General features: G+C 36.6%; 1 protein-coding gene across 3 annotated transcripts in view; it reads left to right on the top strand.

Annotated features, from left to right (window-relative positions):
- MPP7 (MAGUK p55 scaffold protein 7) overlaps positions 1-20,454 on the top strand; it is a 247,737-nt gene that overhangs the window by 129,544 nt on the left and 97,739 nt on the right. For all 3 annotated transcript variants that reach the window (XM_054592269.1, XM_054592278.1, XM_054592262.1), the window contains exons 4-5: positions 15,691-15,768; positions 18,408-18,488. In XM_054592269.1, coding sequence (XP_054448244.1) covers positions 15,691-15,768; positions 18,408-18,488 — 159 coding nt within the window. The remainder of the gene's footprint in view (positions 1-15,690; positions 15,769-18,407; positions 18,489-20,454) is intronic.

Genomic DNA, 20,454 nt, shown 5'->3' with positions numbered 1-20,454 from the left:
TAATGCTGCACTGAACATAGGAGTGCATGTCTTTGTGTTTTTTGGTTTCTTCAGATAAATACCCAGAAGTGGAATTTCTGAGTTCTTTATCTTTGTTATAGCCTTTGTTCTTTTAATTTATTTTATCCTCAACTGAGGACATTTTCATTTGCTTTTTTAGAGAGAGAGAGAGACAGGAAGAGAGAGAGAAAAACATTGATGTGAGAGAAGCACCAATCAGTTGCCTCCATATGCAGCCAGACCTGGGATTGACCAGGAATCGAACCCACAACCTTTCAGTTATAGGACGATGCTCCAACCACTGAGCCATACTGGCTAGGGCATAGCCTTTGTTTTAAAGTCTATTTTGTCTAGTATAAATATTGCTACCCCAGCTCTGTTTGTTTGTTTGTTTGTTTCCATTTGAAATATCTTTTTCAGTCCCTTTACTCTGTGTCTTTCAAACTGAAGTAAGTCTTTTGTAGTCACTTGTTTTGTTATACAATCAGACACCTTATGTCATTTGATTAGAGCATTTAATTTATTTGCATTTAACGTAATTCTTGATAGACATGTATTTATTGTCATTTTTTTATACTTTTGACCTGTTCTCCTCCTCTTCCCCTCCTCCTCCCCCCTCCCCTCCTCTCCTCCTCCTCCTCTTCCTCCTTCTCCTCCTTTTCCTCCTTCTTTCTTCTTCTTCTTTCTTCTTTCTCTTCCTCCTCCTCCTCCAAGAAGACCCTTTAACATTTCATGTAATCCTGGTTTGGTCATGATGAACTCCTTTTTTTTTTTGTCTGGGAAGCTCTTTATCTGTCCTTCCATTCTTAGTGACAGCTTTGCTGGGTAGAGTAAGCTTAATTGAAGATATTTGCTTTTCATCACTTGGAATATTTTGTGCCAGTCCTTCATGGCCTACAAAGTGTTTTTTGAGCAATCAGCTGACAGTCTTATGGGGGCTCCCTTGTGGGTAACTGTTTTTTTTGTTGTTGTTGCTTTTTAAATTCTCTCCTTGTCTTTAATCTTTTGCATTTTAATTGTTATGTGTCTTAGTGTGGGCCTCTTTGGGTTCATGTTGTTTGGGATTCTTTGGCTTCCTGGATTTGTTTGTCTATTTCCTACATCAGATTAGGATGGATTTTCATCATTATTTTTTCAAATAGGTTTTCAGTGCCTTGCTCTTTCTCTTCTCTTCAGGTGCCCCCATGACATGAATGATATTATGCCTGAAGTTGTTCAGAGGCTCCTTAAAATATCTTTGTTCTTTTGGATTTTTTTTTCTTTTCTGTGTCTCTGTTTTCTGCTTCTTTCTCTTCCAAATCGCTGATTTGATCTTTTGCTTCAGCAGCTCTACTGTTGAATCCTTGTGATGTATTCTTCATTTATGTTATTATATTATCCATTTGTGACTGGTTCTTTTTTGTTTCCTATCTTTCTTTTTTTATTGCAAAGTCCTTGTTGAAATTCTCACCAAGTTCATCTACTCTTCCCCTAAGTTCATTGAGCATCCTTATTATGTCTTTTGAACTCTGCATCTGGTAGATTGCTTATAAGTAGTAGGTATCCTGCAGGGCCCAATGTCATAGCCTCGCAGGTCACCAGAGTTGGGTGTCCCAGCTGCCCATTAATCATCTTGTGGGCCGTATGCACCCTCCTGTCGTAGTAGAGCCTTGTTTGCTGTTGACACATTAATGATAGGGATTTACTTGTAGGCTTGTTTGCTGCAAGTACCAGTTGTGACCATAGTGGAGGAGCTGGTCACATGCTACCCCATGAAGAAGATGTCACTTAAGCAGGGCATTGGTTCCTGATGAGCGACCCCTTGAGTATATCGCTTGTGGAAGTGTTGGGTGATGCTTTGATGTCCCCTGAAGTTTCCACTGGGCTTGCTGGCCCTGAGGCCTCTGGGGAGGTACAGGTCAAGATCAGCCACTGCCTGTGCCCTGCCTAGGGCTACCTGGCAGGAGCTAAAGAACGATCCACAGATCGCTGCGACCTGTGCGGGGCTTTGAGGTACCCAGGAGAGGCCAAGCTGCACACTGAGGCTGTGGCTGCTGCTAGTGCTAGGCCTGGGGCTACTTTGCCAGAGGTATGGGGCAAGCTGAGGCCAGATGTTGCTTGTTTGGGGTTTGTGGACCTTTGAGAGATTTTGGGAAAGTCCCCAGCCTGAGCCAGGATAGACTGTTTGTATAGAAAAGCCACTGGGAAGTGCCTTGGGGTGGGTCTGGGTCTCGCTATCACCAGGGTGGGCAAACAGTGTTAGGTTGATGGCACCTGCCTGCCGGTTCTGTGGGGGGAGTGCTCAGTAAGGGAACAGTGGCCTCTACTAGCACTTTTGTCTGAGACAAATCTGCCCCTCCAACTCTCACCCTAAAGCCAGATGTTTCAGTTCCTCTCTGTATGTCCCTGGTGCCTTTTGAACTACTATCAAGGTGCTGGAGCTTAGAGGGAAGAAGTCTGAGTAAATCTGTGCATGGGACATTTAAGAGGAACTGCCTGGGGCTCAAGAAGCCTTCCCTCTCCTTCAGCCACAGTTTCCATTTGCTTTTACAGCCAGAAGTTATGTGGACTTCTCTTCTTGGCACTGGTACCCTGGGCTTGTGAGCCTTGGTGTGGGGCTGGGATACCTTGCTTCTTAGGAGGGACCACCACAGCCCAGATAATCCTCCTGATTTTTAATTATCACACATCGGGTATGGGACCAGCCTGCCCCCCTTACCAGTCTTGATGTGGCTTCTTCCTTATGTTCTTAGTTGTAGGACTTCTATTCAGCTAGATTTTAGGTGGTTCTGAATAATGGTTGTTTTTTAGCTTAGTCATAATTTTAATATGGTTGTGGGAGGTTCCAAGTGCTGCATTTATCTACACTGACATTGTTACCAGACTTAATGCCAGTTTTAATTAAGAATGTGCTTGAGGAAGCAGTAAAAATTATTAATTGCTTTAAGTCAGAACTATTGAGTACATTTTTTCCCTCTCAAGTCTTTTTCATAGGGAAGAAATGAGAAGTACTCAGAAAGCACTTCGCTGCATATCAAAGAGAACTAAAGTAGCTCCTTTTTTTCATAGGATACCTTTTTTTTTACTTAAAAGAATTACTTCCATAGAAATTATGTTTATTCAGATTAGGTGATATTTGGAAGACATTGTCTCACATGATCAAAGTGAGCCTGTCACTTCAAAGACAACAACGGACTGTATTGATGCCAATGATAAAATTCGAGCTTGAAAGCAAGTATTAGAATTTTGAAAACCTTGTATCATACATAATAGCAGCTTTGTTTTTCTATTAAACCATAAGTTTGCCAACTTCTCAATACTTAAAGCCTTTTTTGGGATGAGATCAGTGATGATATTAACAAATGGAATTTTGTTGTTGTTGCTGTACCATGAAATGTATAAACATGTGGAAAATCTGCATAACTCAGTGAAGCACTATTTTCCAGATGACCAAAGCATGATATTACAGAGTCAACATGGGTAAAAGGGCCAGGTGGAGTGCAGGAGAGACCAGTGATTGTAATGTAATAGGGAGAATGGAAGGCTCATTTATATGGCTTCAGGTTCCACACTGCAAGTTGCCTCTAAAAAACTATCACCTATGGAGTTTTGGTGTAGTGTCAACAAATACCCAGGTAGCTAAAAAAATAAAAAAAATAAAAAACAAATGGCTACTAAAATATAAGTCTTTCTTCCAACTACAAGCCTTTGTGAAGCCAGTTTTCTTCATTTACTTCAACCAAAGCAACATATCCTAACAGACTGAATGCAGAAGCACATTGGAGAATGCAAGCTATTTCCTTCTCAGCTAGAATTGAAAGAAATTTGGGAATTTGTAAAACAATACAACTCTTATCTCACCAAGCATGCTTTTTCTTAAGGTTTGTTTTTGTTGTTTTAAATTAATTAATAAATTTAAAATTAAATTTTTGTTGTTGTTTATGCTGTTACAGTGAGCTGCACTTTTTCTCCTTCTGCCCACTTTCACCCAGCCCCATCCCCTCCACTCCCTCAGGGTCAACCCTCACATCTTTCTTTGTGTCCATGGGTCATTCGTAAATGTTCTTTGGCTAATATCTTCCTCCATCTTTCATCCATTCCCCACCCCCCTTCCCTCTAGACAGCTGTCAGTCTGTTCTGTGTATTTATGCCTGTTTCTATTTTGTTTGTTATTTTGTTAATTAGATCATACGGTATTTGTCTTTCACTGACTGGCTTATTTCACTTAGCCTAATATTCTCCAAATCTATCTATGCTGTTGCAAAAGGAAGAGTTCCTTTTTCAATGCAGCGTAGTATTCTATCATGTAAATGCACTGAGTAGATACAAATTTTAAAAATTCTTAATTTCTGTGCTCCAAACACTGATAGATATGACCCACATAAGATCTCTTTACGGTCCTTAGTGACTTTTAAGAGGATGAAGGGGTTTGAGGCTAAAAGTGTTTGATAACTATTTGTCACGCTCTAGTCAATAAATTGAATAGATCAATGCAAATATTGTAAAAGGAAGTTTTATTTTTTTCTCTAATCACTGTACCTGAAATGTACTACATTGAAACTAACTTTTCTATCTGAACAAAATTTCTCACAAAGGCATTTTCAGTTATTTGGACCACGTACTGTTTTGTCGTTCCTATCTCATTTAAATTATAGATATACCTCTTGCCTTCCTTAGTGACAGCTAAAATTGGTGGAGTAGACATGGGAATGGAGTATAGTGTATTCTTTGATCCCCTCACTCCCCCTCAGACACACCTTGGGAAGTGGACTGGTTTATTTCTGGGAAAAGATCTAGCTCTTCCAGTGCGTTGGAGCTGGGAGGGGAAAAAAAGGGAAAGGAACAACTGCTTACTTAATTATTCACGTTGTTGTTGCTTCTTCTCAGGCTAATACTTACTGCCATCCTTGCTGTACTTTGCTTTAGGTGCACAAAGTTGCTTCTTTCCTGGGCGCACAGTTTGTGCAACCCAAAGCCTTTTACAGTGAGGTTGGCTAGATCATCAGCAGGGTGACTCAAGCCCAGCTGCTTTCTCTGGGGACAACTTGACCCCCCCCCCCACTCCCGCCAGGAAGCTCATGCATCATTTGTAGGCCAAGGAATAGTCTGCCCCTCACCCATTGTTCCCTTTCTTTATTTTGTCATCTCTCCTCATTTCCCTTCTCCCTGCTTTGGATAGACACACAAGGTAAATCAGTGAGTCAGCTGCTGGAGCTGGAGAGTATCTTTTCAGTCTTCTTATCCACACTTCCGTTCTCCTAGAGACTTGCCTCCTTCACTTTCCTCTTCACTAGGATATAGACTCCCTATTTCTATTTTTCTCATTTCCTATTTTTATAAGTCAATTTTCCTGTCTTGCATCCTCTTATATGTATTATAAACATACATATATATACTATTGGGTTGGCCAAAATGTCCATTTGGATTTTTCTGTTAAGATGGCTCTAGCAGTGCTTAGTTGTCTTTAACTTCATTTGAAATAACTTTGTTAGGTTGTATTGTGACAGCTGTCATATCAGCATGCATTTAAAAAAATCAAAATTGGTGAATTTTTGTGTAGCCATTTTAATATTGATGGAAGAAAATAAGCAACATATTTGGCATATTATGTTTTATTATTTCAAGAAAGGTAAAAATGCAACTGAAATGCAAAAAAAAAAAGATTCATACAGTGTATGGAGAAGGCTCTATGACTGATTAAATGTGTCAAAAGTGGTTTGTGCAGTTTAGTGCTAGAGATTTCTCTCTGGACAATGCTCCATGGTTGGGTACACCAGTTGAAGTTGATAGCAAACAAATCAAGACATTAATAGAAAAATCAATGTTCTATCATGTGGGAGATAGCCAACATATGCAAAATATCCAAATAAAGTTATTGGTGAAAATGAGAAACGTCTTTTATTTTGTGGAAAAACACTAAATGGGCTTTTAGGCTAACCCAGTATATACATAGGCACTGGGAAGTGGCAGATGGGATGATAGGTATGGCTGATGTTTACATTTCACTTAGCTCTTGAGCTATCGACAGTTGTATATTTCCAGCTGACAGAAGTTTTTCTTAGTATATGGGACTTAACACTGCTTTTCCATCTTTGGGCACTAGTCATCAGTTTTGGGACAAGAAGAAGAAAGTTGCTCTATCATCTCTTAAACCATGATCTTGGAATGTTACTAGCTGACTGGGAATTAAAGATTCATAGATCCATTTGTCATTAATTAATAATAATTATAGTTTTATGTCTTGGAATTTATGAGAGATATTTGCCTATGAGCTAGGGAAGTAGTGATGAATCTGAGGGACTCACATTCCCTAGTCTGTGAATTCTATTACCTAGTGAGGACGGGTGTAAGCACATAAATACAATAAGTCTACAAAGGTGAAGTCTGATAAGGATGATGAACAAAAAGAATAAAGAGCTATCAGAAGTAATAGTGGGGGAGTACTAATCTTTATTAGATAGGACTGTTGGGGAGTGCATCTTTGTGTATGTGATATTTGAGCTGAGGCCCAGAGATGAATGTGGGCACCTCCCGAGACTGAGGGACGTTGTAGGCCGAGAGAATGCCTCAGTGTTGGCGAGACCCTGTTTGCCTGAGGAACAACCACAGGGTCTCTACGTTTGGAACTTGGAGGAGAATGGCTTGAGATTGAACCCTGTAGGTCATGAGGGACCACGGGACTTTGTAACTGCATTGACAAGCATACACTTAACCTTGAGTGCAGTGGTATGGCACTGAAGGATTTGAATAAAGAAGTGACAGACAATTTATGATTGCTGGGTAGTTCCTCTATGAGTGAAGTCTGGTTCCTAACACTCATTCCCCATGTGGGATGTTGGAATGCACTCTACCTTCCCTGATTAGGTCCTAGCTCATCTTAAAATTATGTTTCCTCTTCAGCTTCAGCAGAATTTGTAATTGTGGACAAAGGGTTTTTTAATTCTCCTTGGGAGATGGTAGTTGACAACAATGATACCTACTTCTCTGGCCTTTGAAATAATTGTGATGGTTACTCTTTTTTCTAAGAACCCTTCCATCTGGTTGTTATATTTTTTCTTGTGCGAGGATTTCATTCTCCCCAAAGATAGAACTTCCTCCTTTGGGAATAGGGCAACTAAAGCAATGATTGCTTAAAGATTGGCCCTTTTTACATGTATTGTTAAACTCGTAGATCTAGATTTTTCATCACAAACCACGTTCTGCCTGGAAATTTCTTTTGATATTCTTAGCTCAATCTTGTACTTTCTTCATCACTTGCCACTTGCTGTGGTCAAATTAATTTCTGTACTTTCTGTGTCCGCCCTGACTTTCTCAACCCGGCACCAACTGCCTTCATTCAGGCCCTCTTTTAATTTCACTGTTGCGGAAGAAATGTCAAGGGAGATGTCATTTAGTTTATCGTCCTTCAGAACTGCATTTTCTCTAGTTGAGCATAGAGGGTACCAGTTCTACTTAGATTTTCTCTTTAGGCATCACTTGTTATATGTGTCCTATGACGTAGTCAAGGGGAAATTAATGTATTCTGTCCCTAGGAATAACAGTGGGTGGGAGAGAGGTATTAGGAATTAGCAGAACATGAACTACCACTTACTGGGTATTTTCTATTTTTAGAGACAGTGTGAAGCCCTCTTAATGATCACTTTGTTTCGTTTTCACAGTAACATCTCTATGTAGCAGGTACTATTATTATCCTCTTTTAAATATGAAGAAGCTATGGTTTAGAAAGTTATCTTAGTTCATTTAAGCTACAGTAGCAGAATACCATAGACTGGGTATCTTATAAACAACAGAGATGTATTTCTCACAGTTCAGGAGGGTGGAGAGTCCAAGATCAAGGCTTTCTCTGGTGTCTCTTATGGGGGGCACTAGCCCCATTTACGGGGGTTCCACCATCATGACCTAATCACCTCCCAAAAGGCCACACCTCCTAATATCATTGCATTGTGGGAAATAGGCTTCAGCACATAACTTTGGGAGGGACATGAACATTCAGTCCATTGCAGAAGTTAAATAAATTGTCTAATGGCAAGTAAGAGGCTGAACTGGGATTTAACCTCAGTTATGTCTGAATTCAAGGCTCTTAATAAATCATATTGATACATCATTTTTAAAAACTGTGAAAAGTGTTATAAATTCTTCACATTTATTTTTTCTTTGTCCCTGTTTCCCCATGTGATGCAGTAAAATCCCTAAAACATACGGAGCTGTATGCTTGTCTTTGGGGACAGCAGGGAAAACAACAGCTGGGAAGAGTATGTCCCATTTCACAGCTGGCTCGGGGGCAGAGGCGGTAGTGTGGCTCCTGAGAGGAGGTGGAGTCCAGGAGGCCTGTGCGCAAAAGAAGAAAAAGCCCGCGCGACCTCCAGGGTAACCTGCGCTGAACCCTGACAAGCCCCTGGGAGTGTCTTAACCAGTGCAGCAATATCCTTTCAACTGGTTTCCTGTTTCCAATTCCCCTCCTCCCCCACCTCAGAAGAAAAACGGAGGGAAGCACAAACTGGCCCTTATCTCTCCACTTTAATGGCTTTTTATTTATTTATTTTTTAAATTGGATAAAGCCTACTTCCTCTAGAATGTTGTTCTGGGAACTAAAGGAATCATATCTGTGGAGAGGCTTCTGAGAAATGATTTCAAGTAGAATTGCACATTTCAACCAAAATCAAAAGGTTGATGGTTTGTTGCCTTTTTATAATTTAACTTAAGCCTAAAAACTGTTTTGGGTTCTTATAACCACTTTAAGGCCATGTCCCTTATAAGAATTACTCATCATTATGAGATTTTGCAAACGCCCTGGCCTTAATTGAAAGCAAAGTGTAACAAGTTGCTCCTAGTGGTTTCCCCGTGGAAAGGCTGCAGTTCAGTTATTAGGGAAGGCAAGGTTTGATGTGGGGAGTAGCTGTCTGTTCCTCAAAAGCTGTTATGAACAAACAGGTCATAGACTGGAGAGGATGAGTTCAGACCATAGGAGATTATGTTTCGTATCCATTTGATTGGTAAAATGTCTGCTTAATACCAAGTCTTGGCTAGGGTATGGGGACACAGGACACACTGAAACACTTTCAGGTGTTTACAACAGTGCAGGAAGGAGTCGTGTGAAAAGAGTCAATAGCAAAAAAGTGGAAACACCCATAGTGTCTCTCAGTTAAAAAATGGATACATAAACTATTTATTGAGTAGAATATTATTCAGCTATTAAAATGGATGAACTAGATCTACATATATCAACCTAGATATCTCAATATAGTATTGAATGAAGAATCCAATTGTAAAGGAAACAGCACCATCTATGTACATTTTAAAAAGAAGCGTGTATTGTTTATGGATGTATATATGTTTAAAAATATGAAGGTATGCGTGGGAATATATCCAGCAGTTTCAGGATAATGTTTTTATCTTGGAGGAGAGAGAGGAAGGATGGGTCTTCTGCCAAATCTCCTGTGATTTATTTCACAAGATATCTGAAGCCAGATATATCAGGTTAATAGTTCTTCAACTAAGATGCTGCTTTGTAGTTTATTTATCACATTGAAAAATTTTAACGTGTGTAGTATTTAAAAATTGAACATAAGTAATTAAAATTTCAAAAGTTTTAGAAGTTAGAAAATGATGCACTATATGCAATTAAAATTAAAAAACCTGAAAACCACTTTCAGCATTTCTTAGGACTAGAATCATTGCATGAATGAAAGGCAAAGATGAAAAGGAGTTGAAAGTACATGATTTCGTTTCCAATCTTATAATTGTGTACATAGCCAGTCCTTTATCATCTTAGTGCCACTAGCAACGCAGATAGCCTGAATCTTCTTGTACTAGTAAGTAAGCTTAAGTGAGTACCAAAGTATGTAATGGCAAGATTAAATTGACAAAAACCTCTTCCTCCTCAGTTGTTCCACTAATGACAAGGTTAGAATCACTTTCACTCTTGCCATGTTGTGTTCCTGACTCTGAGTATCTTTCTCCTGGAATGAGTGCTTCTTTTATTCAATATTTTATCGATGAATAAAATTCCAGTTACAGTAGTTTTCCATTTATTTTGTTTTCCATTAATTTGCTTGATGCACATGATTTATGTGTTATGTAGGGCTGGGTTATGTAAAAAGAAAGAGGGAATAAATTAAGTCAATTTGGAGGGTTATCAGCTGGGAGGAGGAAGGGGGAAACTGGGGGAAAAGGTACAGGGGTTAAAAAGCATAATTGGTAGGTACAAAATAGACAGAGGGATGTTAAGAATAGCATAGGAAATGGAGAAGCCGAAGAACTTACATTCACAACCCATGGACATGAACTAAGGTGGGGGATTGCGGTCGGGGGTGGGGGGCGTGGCAGTACCAGGCAGAAGGGAGCAGAGGGGGGAAAATTGGGACAACAAAAAAAGAAAAAATATTAGAAAGTAAAAATGGTAAAACTTACAAATCTAAAAGGAGGTTCTTTGAAAAGGCACTATTAGCTAACTAATGAAGGGATGGGGGTGGACATGACTACAGTACAAATTCACCAAAATAAATGGTAACAAAGAAAAACATAGGTAATACAGGAAATTCACAGATTCCTAAGAGACTTTTCAAAAATAAATTTAAAAAGTAAATTTTTAAAAGCAAGATAAAAATAAACAATTTTCTCGGAAATAGTATTTTCTGTAACTGACACTAGAAGAGAGAGAAAAACCTAAATGGATAAATTGTCATAAACCAACTAGAAAAAATAAATTTGGGGGATAAAGTTACCCTCCAAATGTGTCAGACCCAGCTGATTTCTCAAGGAAATTCCATCAAATACGTAGAGATAATTCCAGTCGTATTTAGATGTTTTCAGAATGTACAAAAGGATAACGTTTAGCCCTGGCTGGGTGTCTCAATTGGTTGGAGCGTTGTCCCATGCACCACAAGGTTGAGGGTTTGATCCTTCACCAGGGCACATACCTAGGTTGCAGGTTCAATCCCCAGTCAGGTGTGTATTGGAGGCAACCAGTTGATATTTCTCTCTCACATCAATGTCTCTTTCTCTTTCTCCCTTAGAGAGAAGACTCTCTAAAATCAATTAAAAAACATAGCCTTGGGTGAGAATTTTAACAAAATGATAGCTTTCATAATTACAAATATAATGAAATGACTAACACTGATGTCAAGACCCAGTAAATACGGAACATACTTCCTCCCCCAAAAAAGACCCCCACAAGTGCCAGCATCAAGTTAAGAATATTGATGCAGAAATTCTAAATCCAACAGAATCTCACAGCATATTAAAATAATAATACATTTTAACCAAGTGACTTTCATTTTGGGAGTACAAGGATGGGTCAATATTTAGAAATTTATACATAGTATTTACCATATTAACTTGTCAAATAAAATAAAATGTAAATACTGAAAAGCATTTCATGAAATTGAACATTCTTTAAAAAAATTCTTGACAAAGTAAGAATGCATGAATCCTAATTTCAAATAAATAAATAAATATATATAGTAACGCAAAGCCAGTGGGCAGACACAAAACAAGGATGCCAGCTTTCTGTAGTGCCATTCCATTTTTTTTCCCCCTGGAGTTATTGGCCAAGACAATTAGCCAAAAGAGAGAGATTAGTGGTATAATATTGGAAAGAAGGACATAGAATTAGCACTGTTGCATTAACTGTGTTTATTGTTAAGTTCAAATTTCCCCTTTGCTTTATTGCTCCTTTGTTTTGTTCAGCTGAAGTTTTGTTTCATTTTTATGTTTTCCTTTTGGAGAAATATTGAATTGTTGTATTTAATGAGGGCCCCAGACATGAGACTACTTTATTTTTTATTCCTACACAGCGTAGTGTATGATCTCCAGCTCTTCTTGACTGTCATTGTGTCCCAGGGATCTGCTTTTAATATTCGGAATTCCCTCTCCTCTGTGTTTTGAATAAAGGAGGTAGATGGGGTGGGGGTGGGGGTGTGCGTGTGCATGTTGTATGCACATGCCAGTACTAGATCAGGTACTTTTAATTAACATAGTAGAGATTCAAACTTCAGAGTAGTTATTTTAAATACCATTTTACACTGAGTAGAAGACAGGAAACGGATTTTTACAGCCTAGGTTTATTTAATATCATTTCAGTAACCAGGAGTGGATTGCTCAGTTTCAGTGCCTCTACACATCATTGAGAGGCTGAAATCAAATGATTGCACTGGGACTAGTTAAGCCTTATTTATACTTTTGTTATTAAGGCCTCATTTAAAGCACTTTCTACTGTATGTGTACTAAAATTAGATTATTGGCACCAGACTCCCTTGCATATATTAACCATTTATTTTCAAGATGTTTGTAAATGAAGATACTTACAGTTTTTCCTTAAGAATTGGTTACATATAGAACTGATTTTGATTATAACTGACTTATTCTGATTACCAGTGTAATTATAGAAAACAAACCCTCATGCGCACATACTTTACACTATTTAATAGAGCATAAATGTAAGTGGATTTTGAAATGTCCTTTTTTATTAGTTGTGTATTTTAAATATTTTAGCATACTATTCTTTTTTTAGGGTCTTACTTTTGAATAATTGCATATTTTTATGTGAAATAAATTTAAGTGTCTCCCCTTCTTTCCAGACTTCTTTATTCCTAACTCCGTTCTTCCCTCAACTCCTTACACTTTTGCTCTCTTTGTGTTTTGAGGAGATAGAAATTAAGTACAATGTTTTTTACATGGTTGAGTCTTCAAAAGGACATGTTTAGTTAAAATAAATAAGATTTTGCAGATTTGGCTATACATGATATTTAGTAATAGGTGCTAGTTTGCTTTATTGATGATTAAGCCACGTCTTTGGTTATCTCTTTTTCTATTGGATTCCAAAATGTTACCACACTGGAAAATTTGCTAAATATATCATAGTGAATTTTTCTCGGGTAATAAAAAAGAAGAAATCAGAGTTTGTAATATAAAGCTATACCATGTTATTCAGTGTGAGAGCCACTAACTACCTGTGGGAATTTAAATTTAGATTAATTAGAATTAAATAAAACACTCAGTTCTTCAGGTACCGGAGCCACAGTTTATTCAAGTGCTCAATAACCGCATGTGACTAGTCCAAATTACATATTGAACAAGCTGATATGGAATGTTTTCAACATTACAGAAAGTTCTCTTGGACAGCCTTGGCGTGAAGTCTATACATGTTACCTATTTATTGTATCATTTTGGCTTTTTAGTTTTCTTACCTGGAACTGTTGAAAAGCAGAATTTCTGTCAATATTTTTGGAAACAGTGAACAGTTCAAAATTACTTAGAGTAATTTTTACTTTCCTATCAACTTAATTTTTAAAATTGTGTACTGAAGTAAAATACATAAGAATGTAGGGTTGCCAGAATTTGGAATTCTAAAACATTAAAAAAATTCTCAATATAGTAAAAAGTCCAGGGGTGGGCAGATTAGGGTTGGGTTCTCAGATGAGGGCCTAGGGGAGATGATGTAGAAAGAGGAGCTGGCTGCTTTTTAGAAGACAACTCAGGCCTTGGCCAGGTGGCTCAGTTGGTGGTTGTGGGTTAGACCCTGGGCCAGGGCACATAACTAGGTTGCGGGTTTGGTTCCTGCTTGGGGCACCTGTGGGAGGCAACCAGTTGATGTTTATGTCTCACATCGATGTTTCTCTCCCTCTTTCCCTTCTTCTCTCTCAAAAAAAATCAATAAAACATATCCTCAGGCGAGGGTTAAAAAAAATAAAAAATAAAGGACACTCAGAAGAAGCAAATTAAGTAGAGAAATAATTTAAGGCTTGTGATTTTATGTTACAATTACAGTAGTAATATAAATTAATATAGAAATATTAGAAACCGTAGGAACAAAAAATGAAGGTAGAGAGGTGAAGTGGAATCATCATTAATCCTGTCATCATTGAAAACAGCCATTACTATTTGTTGCATATCTGTCCAGCCTCTTTTCTGTGTCCCACGCGCAGGCCATATTCTTTCAGCAGTGAATGGGGTCAGTGGAGAACAGAGATGAGTTGAGAAGCAGGCAAACGGGTGGTAAAGAGCTCTGATGTTGAGCCAAATGGCCTGAGTTTTAAATCACAGCTTTGCCATTTGCTGTTTGTAAATGGGACCACAGCAACTTATTTCTGTCCCGTGTACCTGTTTATCTATAAAATGGGATGATGGCGCTATCTTCCATTAGTGTTCCTGAAGGTTAAGTTATTAAGATATTGTACTCATTGAAGACTGTATTACTTATAGTATTGGTAATTATTATGTAGGTAACACAGTCACGTTGTCTCTAATATGTAAAAGCCTCTATTTATTATCGAAGGAAAACTGACATTTAATCAAATAGTTGCAATAAAGTTGGAAGCATTTATGAGAGGGTAAGTTCAGTGATAGCATATATTGAGGTAACCTAATTCTTGATAATTAAAATTAATTTAACTCTTAGGATGGTTGGTTTTAAACTATACTGTAATAGTTTTTCAAATCAAAATCTTACTTTTTATGAGTCTGTGTTCTTGAAAATTTGTTTATTACTCAGATGTAATAAGTGTTTAACAGTTCCAAGATATTAAGTAAAAGTGTTGCCCTGATAGTTCTGGTAATATCATAAATGTCAAAATTATTTTGCTGACGCTTTGCATTATGTACCAGGTTGCCAAAAAAGTAATAGAATCCTCTCTTAGCAATAGCATCAAGGAATTCAAAATAAAATCTATCTTCCAGACTTTTTATGAGAGAGTTTGGTTAGCTTTGACTATAATTAAAGAGTGTATCACTTGATACCTATTAGGAACAGAAAATTTGTGAGGTGCAACGCTTTTTCATACAGTATAGTGGGGGGCAGTTTGGTCAACTATGAGGCTAAAGTAAGTTTTCAAGTATAAAATTTTAAGTGCACCTCTGTAAAAGCTGATCTAGATTAAATAATGGCTGACAGTTTTGAATTTGTCAACGCATCTTTCATTTCTTAGCTATAATAATAGAATTTGAAAGGAACTCATTTGGCCTTATAATGCTTTAAAATGAATTCTTGCCATTGTGTTTCTTATATAATGATGATGGTAAATAAAGTTCCAAATTACTTTTTATTTATTAATATAATTTTACTTGTTTTCCAATATGGAAAATTATTTTATTTAAACTAGTTATGAGAAATATTTCAAGTTATGAGAAATACCATTGCTTCTTAGAAATTTGAATTTTGAGAGTGAAGTTGGCAATTTGGAAAAAAAAATAATAATTAAAAGCACAGTGTGTTCCTGGAGTGCTGGACGCAGATCCATGCAGCACCAGCTCCTTCTGTTTCGGTGGTTATTACACACCCAGCTGTCAGGATGTGGCTGCAGGTTTGCTGCTTTGCTCTAATCATAATTTATGTCTTTAGCAGGAATATAAACTACAACCAATACTTGAAGTATTGAAGCAATATGTTTAAGAAACTAAAGGTTTTATTATGCTAATGTTTGTTGGTACAAAAAAAAAACAACACAGCAATAAAAACCACAGCAAACCCAGAAGTGTAGTTTCAATGTGGGTTCTAGTTGATGATTTTTTTTTTCTGTTCGTCTATTTATAATAAACACTGGACCATAGTAATAAACGAATTATGCACACATACTTGTCATCTATACATTTATAGAAACGTAATTTTTATTTAGAGTGTTCAGCGATTGGTTTCTATTTCCAATGATAAAAATAGTTAAATATCTCAGATTGTTTGCTAGAAGTTGAACTTGTATTCATTTGCTTTTCTTCCAGATTCATGAAAAACTACACTACTATGAGAAGCAGAATCCTGTGCCCATCCTCCACGGTGCCGCTGCCTTGGCTGACGATGTAAGTGTGCTGTTCTGAGATCATGGGGCAGGTCTCCCACCAGCATGGCCTAGCAGAACTTATCCTAGTGCGGACAGAGGCGCACGATAGTATGAGTGAAAACCAGAAGAAGTTGCAAACGTTTCCAAAAGTCCTGTCATCACGGAGTTTACACTGATATTATGCTGATTTTCACTCTCCTGTTTTAAAAATTTTGCATGTAGATACCCTCTTGTTCTGCCTTGGCAACTAGGTAATAGAAATTTTAGTCTAATTCTCTGGGGAGAGAGAAGCTGTCAGCTATTAGTGCACGCAGAAAGTCACAGACAAGAAGAATGCTTTGGAGAAATAAAGACAAATGAGATAGCTCTATTGCTGACAGTACTAAAAAAAAATGACAGATACTAGTATAGGAATGAGGCATATAAAATACATAAAAAGACAGGATTGTTTTTAAAATGGATTATAAAGCATAGTAATGATTTATGGGTATTAGACCTTTCCAAATTACCTTCATAACCAAAAAATAAATTTTAGAAGCAGTTGGCATTGATGGAGTAGTTAATTTCCTGTAGCTATAATTTTATTTTCAATCTGGGGTAGGGAACTAACTTGCTGTTTCTTACTGTTAACTTTCGGACTCGGATGAATTGAGAGCACACCTGGGTAAACTATAAGGGACACCAAGCTAGACGAGAAATATGTTTGGTGTGAAGGTTGGCTTTAGTCATCTCCTGCAGCTAATTTGTTGCTTTTTAAGTTTTTACTTTGTTATGTTAAAACCAATTTTAATTTAGTTTTTGTAAACTATCAAGGCCATAAGTATAAAAAAATTGGCCATTTTCAGAGGTTGATTTTCTTCGATATATTTTATATTCTAATTTAGAAATTAAAGGATATGTAAGAAATATCCAAGTTGTGGTCTATTTGTTTACTCCCTAAACATTTTTACTTCCATTTTTATCTACCGAAATTACAAATTAAAAGGATGTCTTAGTATATGTATTTTATGAGGAAGTTTACCTCTGCTTTATAGAACCAAAACATTTAAAGGGAAGATGAATAGAAATGTACATATAGTTCTACAAAAAGCTTCAGTTGCCACTTGAGAAAGTGAAATTAAAAAAAAATTTACTGTTGAAGCTTTGGGGAAATATTTGTTTATAAACCAATGTAATTGAGTCCCAGTTATATTAGGACAATATTGTTTTTAAAAAAAAAATTAGTGACTAATGTGTAAATATGGTAAAACAGCATTTTGTAGTTCATCAGAGAAATGTATTAAAATGTTAAAAAATATTGTGACCAAAGAATGCAAAGAGCACTTTGCATTGTTTTTTAAGTTAATTCTGTAAAAATGTTACCTTAAAAAAGGTAACAGCACTTTTTTGAAATATAATCAAGGATTATACCAATTTTATCAGATTTTTTTTTGTGTATGTAATTTTTATTTCAATTTTTCCTTTTGAGAAAAGTCCTTTTCCAGAGATAAAAACAATTATTTTTAGTTTAGTAGAAACAATAGGGCACATTTTATGCAATTTTTTTAAGAATGTTTTTAAAACAATTTTTAAGAATGTTTTTTAAACGAAAATATATGTACATAGTTTGAATTCTGTACTGCATATTTCATAATTCTAATGTTTTTTTATTTGTCTTGCTTCATATGAAAGCTATATGGTCCTTCCTATAGCCTAAAATGGAAATTTTGATAGGAAGAGCTCTTAATGAAGAATATGAGGCAGGTTCAAAGCCCCAGTCCTTGCTTTAGCTAGAACCAGCAAATGGGAATTAAGAAAAATTTATTTATTGACTTTACAGAGAGAGGAAAGGGGTGGGGGGCGGGACGAGAGAGACAGAGACAGAGACAGAGAGATCTATTTTCCTACCCCTTTATTCATTCAGTGGTTGATTCATGTATGTGCCCTGACCAGGGATCAAATGCTCAACCTTAGCATAACCTTGGCGCAACCTTGGCACATCAGTGTGATGCTTCAGCCAACTGAACTACTCGTCCAGGGCCCAAATAGGAATTCTTGATCATTTTAGTAGAACACACTCAGCATTTTTGGTACCGGAGTAGTGGTCAACTTATTATAAGTCATTTTATGGTTAACCTGGTTTATATTTAACAGACTCCTTAGTCTGTGTAGGTAAACATAATAAAAGGTTTGGACCTTTGCCCTGTTAGAGGCATTCTAGTTCTTTTTACCCCAACTCTAAACAGCAAGCTACTGTGGGTTTTTGGAAACCTTGTGGATTTCACCACCTCATTCAGAGCTTTTTCTTTCTTTCTTCCTTTTTTCTTTTTCTCTTTTTTTAAAATAGTGTCAAAGTTTAATCCCGTCCTTTTTACAAGTAGTCCTTTGTCTGCATGCAAAAGGCCATTTGGTAGATGAAGTGCTGGGGTTCGCCCTCATTGCAATAAATCAGGGGATCTGGCTGATGTGATTCCTTGGGCTGTGCTCAGCCAAGAGGCTGGGCTGCGATCTGGGCTACCAAGGCCTGAAAAGAAGAGTAGTGATGGATACTCTGTTTTCTTGCAGGCTGACTTGTTCTTAATCACTGGACGGTCGCAAGGTAGATTTTTAGTGGTCACACATGGAACTACACAATGCTCTTATTAAATGTTTTTTATGTCAATGTGATTTCTCTTGCAGCTGGCTGAAGAGCTTCAGAACAAGCCATTAAGTAGTGAGATCAGAGAGCTGTTGAAACTACTGTCAAAACCCAATGTGAAGGTGAGGACATGCAATAAATATCTTCCAAAAGGGCCACTTTTTGAGACTTCAGATGAATTTTGTTTTGAGCTTCAGTTTTCAGGGAAATTTATTTTCAATAAGGGCATAGTATGTTAATAGCCTAAACTCATTAAGGAAAAAGAGTTGAGCTTTTGATGATAATCTTGTGACAAATTATAAAATATTTTAATTGGGAAACCCTGAATTTAAATTGAAAGATATAATGTGGCTTCAAGGTTATTTTGTTCTTAAATGAAGTTGTGAGTACAGAATACAGAACATATTAGTGATTTGGGTTATGTTCATTTTACTTGGCTAGTTAATGGTATTCCAGTATATTTGACAACTATATCTGTTTTTCTGTAATCATTTTAACGTTTCTCTTCTTCCTCACACTTTCTCCTCCTATCTCCTGTCCCTTTAGCAATTCATGTTTTAATATATCCTACCATTTTCCAGAGCAGAGCAATTTTCCAGTGCGAATACCACCAAAATGTTGGTAGATGGATTTTAATTCTCCTTGCCATTTTCCTGCCATGTTTATCACTTAGTATTTTCCCTCTAAATGTGATTAGTCAACAGAAGGTATTTTGAAATTTTTCTGTTATTTCTAAGGTCTTAAGTGTACTAAATCCTAAAAATCTATACATTTCGGATTTGATTTTACTGCATTTGTATGTAAAATATTGTTCATGAGTCAAAATTATATTTGAATTACATAATTATATGATTAAAATGATTAGTTATGATGATTTCCAGTAAGCATATATAGACTGTTGGATGAAAATTTATGCCTTGATGCAATAACCGGCTTCTAACTTTCTTGAAAAATCTCCATTGGGACTGTGCTATACATGTCTTGAATTACTAGTCAAAAAAAGAAAGATAGTATTAAATAAAAGATAAAATGGAGACATGCATGGACTATAGTTTCTAATCCCTGAAGGTAAGTATAAGTACATGAATATATTATATATTGCTATAAAGGGTAAATGGACTATGATTACTAATATGAGAGCAATTGACTTGTAATGGTACAGAAAAGGTTGGTTAAATTTTAGTTCTAAAAGGATAAGGAGGGATTGAGCAGAAAGGACAAAGGACTTATGGACAACAACGTGGTGATTGTGGTGAGGAGGGGGACATAAGAGGACAAAATGGTAGTGGGAAAATACAATTAAAAATTAATAGAACAAAAAAAAATAAAGATCTTACTAGAGTAAAATAGTTGCTTGATATTAAAGGTAAAATGTGTGGAAAGGTTAAGCGCTCAGAGAAGGAGACTCATAGACAGAGAATGCCCTTAAAATTTCTTCATTTAGTCCTAGACTGCACACAAGAAGTTAATATTAAACTTAGCGTGGTAAGGTTAGCCTATGAGCAGCCTGTTACACTCCCTATTGAGTATTAATATCTTGGCTTAAGCATTAGAAATTTCTGACCAAAACAAAACATGATTTTGGTATTCTATTCAAGGGTGTTTGAAATGAAATAATAAAAGGATTATACTGAGTGGAAACTGATATTTGGCCAGAGAGGGAGGTATGATTTTAGATGGTATTATGCTCTATCATTGGATAAAACTTTATAACTAAATACTTAAACTTTATTATGACAGAAATCTTTTAGATGAATGATTTTATTTATTTTTCATATTTATATAGCAATGTGACTAAAGAATGGCTTAGAAGTCAGCATGAAATAATTTGTAGAAAGTGAGTAAGATCCTAGGCGCGTGACATTGCTGCTTTTTTCTAGTTGGCCAGTCTTGGGAAGAAAATAACTTTCTTCCCCTTTTGACCTAACATTTAACATTATTTTCCTTGAAACCAGTTATATTAATCATTGTCAGTTTGAATATCAGTTTTATAGGTATTAATTTAGTAAGGGTAGCTCCAAAATAAGTTTTAGACTATTTTAGAATATGATTAACTACTCCTTTTTGTCCTGGGAATAAACTAAAATA

This window comes from Pteronotus mesoamericanus, unplaced genomic scaffold, assembly GCF_021234165.1.
Source record: "Pteronotus mesoamericanus isolate MK-2021 breed Mesoamerican mustached bat unplaced genomic scaffold, CSHL_Meso_final contig_130, whole genome shotgun sequence".
Classification (NCBI taxonomy): Eukaryota; Metazoa; Chordata; class Mammalia; order Chiroptera; family Mormoopidae; genus Pteronotus; species Pteronotus mesoamericanus.
This window is presented reverse-complemented; position numbering and strand designations above follow the sequence as displayed.